The 12,164-nt window shown below is 43.3% G+C and overlaps 1 protein-coding gene across 10 annotated transcripts in view; it reads right to left on the bottom strand.

Annotated features, from left to right (window-relative positions):
* The window catches only part of fli1 (Fli-1 proto-oncogene, ETS transcription factor), an 84,527-nt gene extending 72,666 nt beyond the window's left edge, over positions 1 to 11,861 (bottom strand). The window contains exons 1-5 of one of the 10 annotated variants that reach the window (XM_078530886.1): positions 11,744 to 11,861; positions 11,009 to 11,092; positions 4,627 to 4,832; positions 2,857 to 3,011; positions 2,202 to 2,405 (exon numbers count right to left, since the gene is read on the bottom strand). In XM_078530886.1, coding sequence (XP_078387012.1) covers positions 2,202 to 2,405; positions 2,857 to 3,011; positions 4,627 to 4,832; positions 11,009 to 11,047 — 604 coding nt within the window. In that variant the 5' untranslated portion in view covers positions 11,048 to 11,092; positions 11,744 to 11,861. Of the gene's footprint in view, positions 1 to 2,201; positions 2,406 to 2,856; positions 3,012 to 4,626; positions 4,833 to 5,344; positions 5,549 to 6,720; positions 6,852 to 6,966; positions 7,125 to 11,008; positions 11,516 to 11,743 lie in introns of those variants that run through there. The other 9 variants (XM_078530876.1, XM_078530926.1, XM_078530866.1 and 6 more) reach the window with 9 other exon arrangements.
* Positions 11,862 to 12,164: the final 303 nt, after the last annotated feature.

The following is a 12,164-nucleotide window of genomic DNA, read 5'->3' as shown; positions in this document are numbered from 1 at the left end:
CGAACCATTCAGGATTGGAATCTCTAGGATCAGGTATTTAACACAAAAACGAACCAAACAACTGTCGTGGTATCTATTAGAATAGGGACATTGGCCACTGTAGGAGTTACACTCCCACTATCCCTTCCCATCTACACTTAAATATATGTCAGGAAGTAAGCAACATGTGAGGGATAGAGGATAGAAAGTGACAGAGAGGGGTCATAGTGGCTAGCCAACATCGCAAGTCACCGGGAGCCATGTTAAAATCAAACTTTGAAAGCGGGATTTTTAAACTGTAACTCAAATATATGAAGGACCCTATGGGCAGTCTAATCTGCTTATCCCGAACTTTCATCCCATCGAGCCCAGTTCTAACTCCATTAAAACCAACTCCGGAAAATCTCCTATTCTGTCTATAACTTCTCTGGGTTAGAAAATACCCAGAAATTCATAGCTGAACACAGCATAGAAAACAAGCCAGGTTTTCAAAATCTGAGAACCCACGTCATTGCAGACACCGGAAGATCTCATCTTCGCTCAGGGCTAAGGAAATAATTCACCCGATAATCGCACCGAGTTTTCTGTTTTGTAATATTCAGGACGGGGAATGATGCAGGGGGAAGGGGGATTCGTTTCCTCAGCTTCTTGCAGACAGAGATTCACGCACTGTCTGTGGCTCGACCATCCCATACCGCTTTCTTACATAAAGCTAATGTAATATAGAATGTATATGTTTCATTTATATAATTCAGCATCTCCTCTCCATAACCAGCGAAGGCAAGGCCTAGAGAGATTCCTTTTACACGCAAAGGATAAAGGAATCGAATGATTCGCCAATCCATTCCAGTACAGTGTAGTTATCTAATTATATTTATTCGATTACATTTGAATAAAATAAATTAGCATAGTTATATAACGCATAAGTATACATTATGTCGCATTGTTGGTGCAGTGCATAATTTACCGCAGCGGCAGCCTATATATAAATGGCACTTTACACTGCTGTCTAAGGAAAGCAAACTGTTTAAAGGTACAGAGATTATTGAACCAGGCAGGAAGGATAATTGATGGGCAGATCTCTCTTGATGAAATCTGCTCTCGAAGAATTTTGACGAAAGTAAAGAGTGTCATGAACAATGAGAAAGAATCACCCGTTGTCTCAGAATTACTGTTCAGGGAAAAAGCTACAATCCCTCAGATGCAGGACAAATCGGTTCCTGAAGCATCCGCAGTAGTTTTTTGTTTTTATTTTTGGTTCCTGAACTTGTTTGTATCCTTCTCTATACGAACTTTTAATAGGAGTTTGATGTACGGACGAGGATATGCACTCAGGGTGGGGCTCACTGACTGATTAGATTCATACGTTGGAATAGTTTTTATTAACACATATTTAATTAACTGTTAGATCTCTATGATAGAGTATTTTTTATTGTTATTATTCATTTTTATTTTTTGAACGAACAAGCAATGTACCCGATATAAATTTCAGTGTGGACAATAAAGTGAAATTGAATTGATTAATTCTTGATCAGACTGTTTTGGTTTATTGCATCAATAGATTGATACAAGAAACGAACATTCCTGTTTTTGGTATAATAAATTCCTGTCTGGCCTGGGTGCTCCCTCAGGTACCATGACTGCATCAGATCGAAAATAAGGCAATGTGTTCAAAAAGTTACAGTAACAATGAAAATATAAGCAGCCTGCAAACCAGCACTACTCTTTCATATACACAAACACACACACACGCTTTTACACCAGAAAGGAAGGTACAGTACTCCCTCCCGCGACAATGCCCAATAATCCAATAGGCATCGATTCAAAGTTTCTGAAACTCTAGTGATGTGATGTGAGATTTTTCCACAGACACGAGATTCACTGAGCATCAAGTGGACACTCAAAGACCCTGAACAGACATATTGCAACTCGCACTGAAACTACCAAAACATCTTTAAAAGCTATAAACATTTCAAAACATTAGGGCCACACAGGACGTGTCAGTGAAATGCTTCACTTTTTTCTTCTAATTGGTTAAATACAATTATATTGGGAAGTGCTGGCGACTAAGAACTAGGAGTATATTACACTCTTACTGACATTCATGAAATCCAGAAAAAGTGAACATCACTTTAGTTAAATCTTGACAACCCTAATTCTAGCAACACTGACTCACTGACACTTTCAGTTAGACTGATGGTGAGAACTGGAATCGCACTTACTTTCCCTGAGGTAATTGAGATGTGAGAGCAGGACCTCGGCATTGTAGAGGGAGGTCAGGCGGAGAAAGTCTTCCTTGTTCATTTTACAGAGTTCCTTGCCGTCCGTGTTGTGAAAGAGGGACGTGTCGATCTCCAGCAGCCCGTATTCCTTGATGGCCCACTCCAGCCACTGTCTGACGTGCTCCTGGCTCCAAAGAGTCGGATCTGCAAAGCAGCAGTCATTTAAGTAACTCATCCAGAATCCTGAACAAACCGCACCGACTCCACAAAACTAACTCCCCAATCCACACGTTGTTCTAGTTAAAGGGACAGTGTCATTTCTACATGCAGTAAATGCTGAGGCTTAGCTCCCACCAGCCGCTTTAGCAGTCGATTTACTCAATCCAGATGTATGCAACCGACTCGGCTAATTTCTGGTAATAGCAATTGAGTGCATAATTGGATCAAATTCAGTCAGCGTTAGCGATGTGGTCGAGTCTTATCACTGGTATTTCAACTTATTACAGTTTTAAAAAATGCAGATAGGAGCACATCTGGGTCTGTGAGTATATGTTGAGAGAGGCTTCCATTCATGTGAAGGTCCGGCCCTAGCTGGACCGAGAGACCACGATGCTACCTTTTGCACCCTCACCCGGGCCCCAAGGGGCCTAGTTACCTGCCGGGACGATCACTCTCCTCTCGTTGGTTGTCATGTTAGGCGGGGGAGGTCCGTTCTTCTCGTCCATGTAACTGCTGTAACTCATAGGGTTGGTGTCGGTGCCGCTCACCAGCTTATTGCATTTGGCCACGCTGCAGTCTACAGGTGAATCTCTGTCAGGGTTAAGAAGAGAGGCGTCAGAGAAAGGAAGATACTGATACAAGAGCCACAGGTGCAGCAGTTAGTTCTCTCCATTCCCCTACCTCGCCCTTTGCTTACATTCTTTCGGACATATTAGAACGTACCATTCTCTTAACAACCTTCCTCTGAAAATATGGGCAGCAGTTACCAGGGCTCGGCATTGTGAGTCACTTTAATTACATCTCTTTGTGTATATTGGTCAACAGCAGGTTGTCCATTGTTCAAATGAATACTGCATACATGGCATCTCCTGAAGCAAAATGGACAAGATTTCCTGTGTGCGTTAGATGTAAACGAAATGTCTTTTTAAATTGGTTTACAGTTTAGTTAAACGAAGCGTCCTGCTCGTTGTGCTTTTAACCTTCAATGTTCCTACCTTTCCGATTTTCCAAATACAAGACCTGTTGTGTCCTGACAAAATCAACCCTGGTACACAATTAGAATACACATGTCAATTGTTTTAAAAGAGACTGAGAAAGGTGGGCAAGAAAAGAAAGTGAATTAATAAGTAAAGTCGAGGCAAAAAGGAAAAGATGTACCCGAGATTTTCAAATGTCTCAGTGCAGTCTTGCAGAGGGTGGGACACGGTAGTGTAGTGGCTGTTTATACTGCTGCACTCGTAATCCAAAGAACGTGTGTTTGAATCGACCATTGCAATTTGAGAACTTGAATTTAATTTTAAAAGAATCTGGAATCAGTAAAATCTGTCGAATTGTTATAAAACCCGACTGGTTCACTAATGTCCTTTGGGAAGGAAACCTGACGTCCTTACTCGCTCTGGCCTAAATATGACTCCATATGTGAAATGGCCGAGCAATCCACTCAGTTGTATAAAAGGCCACGGCGTCCTTTCCGGCCAACTAGAAATGAGCCACATCCCATAATAATAGATCGCATCTTACACAGTTCCATCAGGACAAATCTGAACCATGACACGCACAGAAGGCACACGAGTTGTGGTTAGAAGACATTTCATTTAGATGATTAGCATTATCACCCGCCATCACTACAGACCGAGAGGCAACCCTTCCCTTTGGGTACAGAGTGAACAGATCACAATCAAACCCCAAGCATCTCCCAGCGGACAATGCCGGAGACTGGGGGTTGCTAGAGGCAAGGTGCCCCCGGGAAGCACGAAGGGCCTACTCACTCTGCACTGTGCTCGTGTTGGCTGCAATGAATAACCAACAAGTCGGGTGCAAAAATAGTATTTGCTAGTCATTTGTGTGTTGTATTATAAATACAATGGCAGTATTCAAATGCTATTTCTAAACGTTATTTGAACTTTATTAAATGTTATTTAATGTTATGTATCGAAATATACTTGTTATATATGTGTCCCAAAGACAGTGTTTGCCGTTTTGTTTCTTGTTTAGTGCTGTTCTTTACAAACATCGCTGGGTCATTTGATCTGAAGAGATGAGGCGAGGCTAGGGAATTCTCGGAGAGCATTACATTAGGACTGTGGGGCATTTATAACATGCTGAGTGGGGCTGAATGCAACGTATCGAGTGTATGATGCCCTCTTGCCCCCGTTCTGCCCGGGGGATCTGCCTTGGGTGGAAGGGCTGTCTGATCCGATGTTACCTGGACCCGTTAATATGGTCGTATTCCCTCTTGATATTAACCCTGACAGGCTGGTTGATCCATTCTTGTTGAGGCAAGGGATTAATTTTGTGCGTTTGTCCATAGTCGGCGGCAGCTGAAGCCGTCATATCCGTTTTGGGGAGGTGTGAAGCCACGTACGAGGTGTCAAACAGGGACTGGTCGTCACTCACAACCGACAAGGCCTCCTGAAAACAGGGGGAACAACAGAGGGCAAACAGTGAGAGAGTTATAGGTACGGACAGCAAACACAACTCCAGAAACTGCACCCTCTAACATAAGACAGATCCACACTGGACAATATACTCATGATACAGCACTCCTCTCCAGAATAAAGTTAGATTATATGTTATCGTAATAGCAACAGGTTAATTGTTTAAAATCACTCTATCTCACTACGACTATGCAATCACATAAAATAGTAAGTGTGTTGATCTATATCATGCACATCTATTTCTAAATCCACCGTCACATTATAGAGGAGTTATATATATAATGTGTGTGTGTGTTATATGACATATAGGATTTGGGGTTTCAGTACATCTGTGTATGTATTTGATTACCGGTGAGGGGGCACGAGGTGCGTGTTTATGGGTGTGAGATGTCTATCATTTGGAGCTCACACCATTAAATGAATCATTATTAACTGAGGGGCCATGGTATTTCAATTAAAACTGAAAGGGACAATAATGTAACCGACTGTAGGAATATTGCGTTTGAAATATGGAATCATGGCGCCGCTGCCACAGATCAACTCTTCAGAAAACCCCCAGAAATCTCTGGGAATGATCGGGATTTCCACACAGTTGGGAGAAATGCTGTGTGAATGGCAAATCATGAGTGTCTGTGGCAGCCTGTAGACTGAATAGATCCGCAGCATTTGAAAGAAGCAGCAACAGTGATAAGGTCTGAAGCAGATCCGAAGGTTAAAAGGTGCTGGAGAGCGGTTGTTGTTGTCCTGTTTCCTACTGTGGGAGTCAGTAGCCTCCGCCTCTGTCCACAACTGCAGAGGGCGAGCCAGGGGCAGTGGCAAATATCATTCACATGCTCTGGTCCTGCCGGCTTATTTTCCCTCAATTGTTTGCACTTACCAGCTCTCAGAAACCATAGGCGCACTGGGTTCGACGAAAGGGTAGAGCCAGGGGAAAGAAGGGGAGAGTGGTCTAACCCCAGTCCAGCCCAGAATAAGTAACATAAAACATAAATAAATGACAAACATTAAACACAAACATAAATCACAGTCCTTTAGAGAGAACAATGGGAAAAAGAAGCTATAGTTTTTCATCTTTATTGTATTAAGGGAAAAGGAAATCTGTCAGGAAACAGGAGTGTAAAGAGCGGAAGTGTATGCTGGCTCGATAAGGGAGGGGGATTGATGACAAACCTGGTGTTCAGTTATGAATCAATCAAACCTTCATTTTAAACGGTTTGCTGTTGGAGCGCTCACCTCCCTCTCCCGTTGTGAATTCACCAATCTGTAACATTGTTTATTTTAAAGTGGGTCCTATTTTATTCTATAGACTATGGGACCCTCTGATCGCTATCCTGGAGACACATTTGAAGCACGTGAGAGAAATAAATTCTGTCTGAAAGTTACAGATGGAGGGAACGTGCTGTAACGGAATGAGCTGCGAGGTCCCGGCAGCACAACAGACCGGAAAGTTACACGATTGGTTTCGTTATAAGGACATCCTAGTACATTCTAGTCACATTAATTGGTTCATTCCATGGTTGCTGAGTTGTGTTCGCCGCACGCTTGTTGCTCCTGGAGATGGCAGGAGGCTCACAAAGTTGCGGAGTGGCTGTCGGGCGCTGTGCCATGCGACATTGCGCAGTTCGTGAAAGTCCGGGCGATCCGCGGGCAAGTTCCTGCCACCCTTGCACTGAAAGTCCCCTCAGGAGCACCTCCCCACCCCCCCCGCCCTTTGGACCCCTCAATCTCCTTGCTTAATCTCGGGTTAGTGTTAGCCAGGTTTACAGAGTATCCACAGTCCGAGCGGCGTCCACTTTGGGACAATGCCATCCAAGTGACTTACAGAAGCAAAGTCAATGTGGTGCAGAAAGAGTAACACTCACCAGGGCTCCCTCAACAACCCTCTCTAGCTCAAGCGTCCCACTGACTGAAACTGCATCTCCGACTGCGGCCTCAACGCTTGAAAGGAAAAGGAAATTTAGAAGGAGATGGAAAGCTGACAAATCGGATCACTGTGTTAGTTTGGAAACTCGTGAAAAAGTCGCGTCACCCCCAAGGAAAGGGGACGGGAGCGAAACGCCTGGGACGGACAGCCTCTAAAGCACTCCCCACCCCTCTGCTCTCCTTACCTTAATCGTGCCGTCCATTTCACCCGATTTCTTCCCTTTTCCCCAAATCGGAACAATATCCCAAACATGACACGGACAGGAGGTAATTACAACCGCAATTCTTGCTCGGACAGGCGAGGTAACCGGATGAAAGATTGGCAATTTTGGGAAGTGAAGTCAGCCGTCCGAGAGGAAGCCGCTGAACCAATGGTGGGGGCTCATTACACATTTGTTTAAGCAGGATATTTTGGCCGTCAAGATAAGGAAAAAGAAACAATAGCGAATTCTCTTTTCCGTGGTTCAAACGCGTTTTCCTGTCGAAGCGCCCCTCACCCTCAGCTTTTTCTGTTCTTACTCCACAGACATACATCGACACACACATACACACAAACACACCCGTCCCTTTCTTTTAGTTATAAAATAAAACATCAACGCTTGTTGTGGATACGGCTCATGTCACAGAGTAATTTTGCAGTTTCCCCTTAACATTGACACGTTTGGCGTTACCTGGATCTGTTTGCGCCCTGTTTGAAGAACACGCTGGCATTTACTTATAAAAAGACAAGCATGAGAATCCCAGCCTCGACATAATCTCAAACAACACACCGTTTTCGGCAAAACCGAAAGTTATAAGTTATACAAAACCGGGCAGTCACCACCTAACCATTCAACGCAGTGCACATCCCAGCCGGTTAGTGTTACATCGGTAATCTTTACATAAAACCTAAAGGTAGAAACTTTTACTGAAAAGGTATAAGTCAGAATGAAGAGTTTACCTGGTTAGGTGAAGTTTTTATTGATTTAAATGTATTTATTTGAAATTTCCCGTTAAGTCCAGACGTTGCGCTCCCGTTTTTTTCACAGGTCCTCAGTCCCCGTATTCGTTTTTTTTTCTCTCTCTTGACTAAATTGGCGAGTTAAGATTGCAGTTCCCTCCCCCCTCTGAAATTATCCTCATCAATCCAGTCAGCATTTCAGTGCAGCTGCAGATAGGAACGTGAGGAGACCGCCGGGGAGTCGTGGTGTGCTCGCCAATGGGGTTATTTTCACCGGTAATTGTAGGTTTCGCTCCTGTACATACACTGAGGGCAGTTTCTTTTTTCTCATTAACTGAAACCTGGCCTCGTATCCTAAGCCCCAAAGAACGTTTTGCTGGAATGAGTCACTTTGAAAGTGTTTAAACCTGGGTATACACGTGCAGGAACATTTCGGCACTTTCCGAGTCTAGAGGAATGCTGTTGTTGATCAACAGAACGTTTTAATTATTTCTCGTTTGTTTTCTGTACATGTAGTTATTCAGAGTTCTAATGAATGATCTTTTCTCCAGGTAACGGAGATTCTCATACCAGATCAGTCACCGAATTTTCTGTCGTCCTAAGAAATCCAATTTTTCACCCGGAATCCTCCCTGTTGTCTCTCGGGACCATACTGTCGAGGTATCTAGCCTCTGCCTCCTACCTCTCAGTCATGAAGCCCTTGCACTAGGCTCCATCCATCACCCAACGCCACCAACGCTCCCACCCCCCACCTCCACCTCCGCCCCAACCCGACTGCAGCTACTATACATACAGACCACGACCCATGCGTGCAGATACATCAGATCGTGAGAACGGTGAGATTGGGCCCCAAAAGAGAGTCGGGGCTCCTGAAACTTAGATAGTCATCACATTGGAATTAAGACCAAGCAAATAAACATCAATATTTGCTGACAATTTGGAACACAGCAAACAAATCCTCAGGTTGCTCCTGGCATGTGATTTTTTAAAAAATGCCTGGGGAAAGAGTTTGAACTTGTAATGCATGTGTTAAAAGCTTGAAACCAACAAGAAGGTTACGTGTAATTTATGGGCCAGTTATGGAGGTGAACTTTAATATGTCATTTTACTTTTCGGCGGCGGTGGGGGGAGGGGGCTGGGGACTGATGGCGACAACATTAGACATTAAAATAAAACCAACCTGATCAACTTTGCTTTTTAAGAATGCGGTCAAATTCCCACAATTACAAGGGCCGTACGGAAAATGGTGAAAGGGGAAAAAATCTGCGACTCCAAACACACAAGCAAGCTGTCTGGGCCGTTGCTCGGGGCCATAATTAATTTGAGATTTATTTTTATTGGAGAACTCCTAGTCTCCGCTGACCTTAGCAAAACAAGTCTGCAACGAAGACCTGGATGCGCTTGAATGAATCATAATATAAGTGCAAAGTATTTCTTTCTTGCCTGATTCGGGTTTTGTCTCGGAGTGCTTAAAATTAATACATAGCTATCTTTAGAAAGTAATAAATGTTGGAGCTGTAATTAGAGCACCATAATAAAGGGGACGATTATTACCCCATGTGAGCCCCATGGAGGGGGCTTTCTCTCTGACGCTGAGTCTCTCTCACTTGGTGAGCTTTGGTTGAACCCTGGCTAGGAGAGTGAGCAGGGAACAGACTGAGAATTGTTCCAGTTTCGCAGACCTCTCCCCCTTGGTTGGAGACTGTCTGAAAACCAGCCTTTGTGAAATAACACAAACGTTATGACTGGATGAAAAAATATGCTATTTCAAGGGCGTTAGGTACAAGCCCGAGGCCCGCATACTCCATTCTTTAATACCGTCGCAGAATATTAGAGACATAAATGTTTTCTAAAGGTCTTTAATAAATCTGAGGCGCGTTTTAAGCCTCTGTGATATTGCTTCCCTTTTGATTGAGTGTTAGCTGCCCACAGTGTCTGAAATAAATAAATCCAGACCTCTGCACACCTGTAACTGCACGGTTTTCACTTTGAAAAAGCACGACATAGAGGTTACAAACCGCCCCAATGAATGCAAAATGTACAGAATATTTACTTTGCATAAGATTAAATTTTAAAAAGCGCAAGCTCATATTTTTTACATTAGGTACATACACAAATCATATCCACAGTGACCTTATTACATGATCTAACGAATCAAAGGTGGGCGCTACGAATGTGCTTTTTTATTTCATGTCAGATGATTTATTTAACTGTTGCATTAACGTCTGGTGGATTTCTCCCGTCTGAGGGAGCCTGTCTGTTCGACTTTGGGGGATTCAATGCATTTAAAACGTCTGGGTCCTATGAAGAAATCCGCTGCCCAAAAGGGGGTAAAGGAGGAAGCAAAGAAGATTTCAGCTTGGAGTTGGCTAGACACTTTCTACAGACATACAGTTGAGACACTGGCCATGTGACTATAAAAACAGAAAACTCGTATAGCTGCTCACCACCGCGGATTCCCCTCTCCGATCCCTACCAGCTTCAAATCTCTTTCAAAGCAGATTTGAAGTCATTCCACATTCACTTTATATACAATCCCGAAGATAACATTCAAAACTCGTTTCTGTAGTTTTATATATATTGAATTAGTTTCACACACGCTGTGACTAGGCCCGAAGTGTGGCTGCCACAGAATATGAGTTTCTGAGCAAAATAGAATTATTATGCTAGGTTAATTAGTCTTCGTTTCAATTACATATCTATTACTGAACTTGGACTTTGGAATTTAAAATTTATATTAGACTTAAAAACATGGATAAACAGGGAGGGAAAGAGAGATTCAACAGCGACAATGAGAATCTCCAATACTATTAAAACTCTTTTCATGAATCCAGCTGGGTATCGCCTTTTAGAAGTTACACGCCGCATTGCAGACCTGGGTTCCAGCTGGGAATGAGGGGGCGGCATTCCCAACAGGTAATATCTCGGCAGTAAGGGTAAAATGGGCGAAAGTAAGGATTTCGTGGAAGGTAAGGAACGAATAACATCAGTATTTAACCAAAATGGCAGGCCGGGTTTTGCTTTTCAGATTCAGTCAGTTTCTGAAAGTGCAACACATTAGGTGGACAGAGTTGTATCTGAACCATTGGAGTTAAGCAAATTGCAGTTGGAAATTCAATCAGAGAGAAGAAGTTAACTGCGAATGAAACAGGGACAAATTTTTTCCAGTATGCTCCAATTGATCTTCAGTACTTCCTATCAATAAAGATCACTTTCTGGGCATGTCGAATGAATTTAGTCTCAGGTCACTGGATGGCTCTGCTGGAACACTGCAGCCTCAATCTTACCTTTACGTAAGACGAGGTGTCCGGAACAGTCTGAAACATCTTCCTCCAAGCTGCCCTGTGTCCCGCTCCGATTGCGTCCACCTACTGAAAGGAGTCCCACATTTGAGAGTGCACACAGCAGTCGGGTTTAGTCAGTGCCCCTTTCACCCAGACCACCATACCCTGACCCCTCTACATTTCCTGTCGACTGCCTGGCCATGTCCAACCGCACACCGCGGACATAAAATACATCCAAATTCACTCAAATAGGAAATTACTTTCTCCTAATCCACAACAGACACTCCTACAAGTGATGCTGCTCAAGAATTGTTTCACCGCTGCTTCATTAGCCATTCGCCAGTCTGTCTATTTATCACGGTCTCTGTACCCAGGCCCCCTTCCTTCCTTGTTTCTCTGCTGTAGGGTTAATATTTTCTGTAGCACCAATTCTTTCTCTCCTTTAATATCCTCCACGCCCCTCGGTTTACTCCTTAACTTCTCTTTTTCTCCCTCCCTCTTATTCCTTTTGACTTTCTTCCTCTCTTCACTTTCGTGTTCTCTGTGATCTCCCAGAACTTCCCGGATTGTTCTTTTGGGTCCATTAAGCAGAGAGACTCATTCAGCCCTTCCCCATCACTATTTGATATATTTTCGTTTTAAAGTTTTGTTCAACTGCTCATTGGCTCGTGTTTTTTTTATTAATCCTGTCGCATTTCAATATGTTAGGGTTTTTTCTTTGGAAAAAGACGTACTCACCCTTAACGCTGGTCAAAAGACCTGTCGGATTTTTGATCCTAGCGAGACAGGAGGGTTAGCAGCCCATTGCTACTCTAACACTGTCTGTAGGAAAGTCTTGACAAGACAGTCCATGCTGTGGTACAGTGGGGACTGTGGGCCTCAGAAACTCCAGACAGACCGAGTTCAGCAAAGCCTCTGGGAATTATTATTAACAGTCCGTTATTTTTTAAGTCTTAGTTTAGTTGATCAATTTCTTAGATTAATTTTAATTAATGACTGTGAAATGGAAATCCTCCTCTGTCAGACTGAATCTGAAGCCCATCCCCGTGGATAATGCCCCCTCCTTAAATTTTCACCATAGACCCAAAGGGGAAAAGCTATCAGATATTTTTTCCATACTTTTTTGAAAGGAGCTAAACCAAGAAGCGACGCTGAGTGG

This window comes from Cetorhinus maximus, chromosome 2 (assembly GCF_964194155.1).
Source record: "Cetorhinus maximus chromosome 2, sCetMax3.hap1.1, whole genome shotgun sequence".
NCBI lineage: Eukaryota > Metazoa > Chordata > Chondrichthyes > Lamniformes > Cetorhinidae > Cetorhinus > Cetorhinus maximus.
This window is presented reverse-complemented; position numbering and strand designations above follow the sequence as displayed.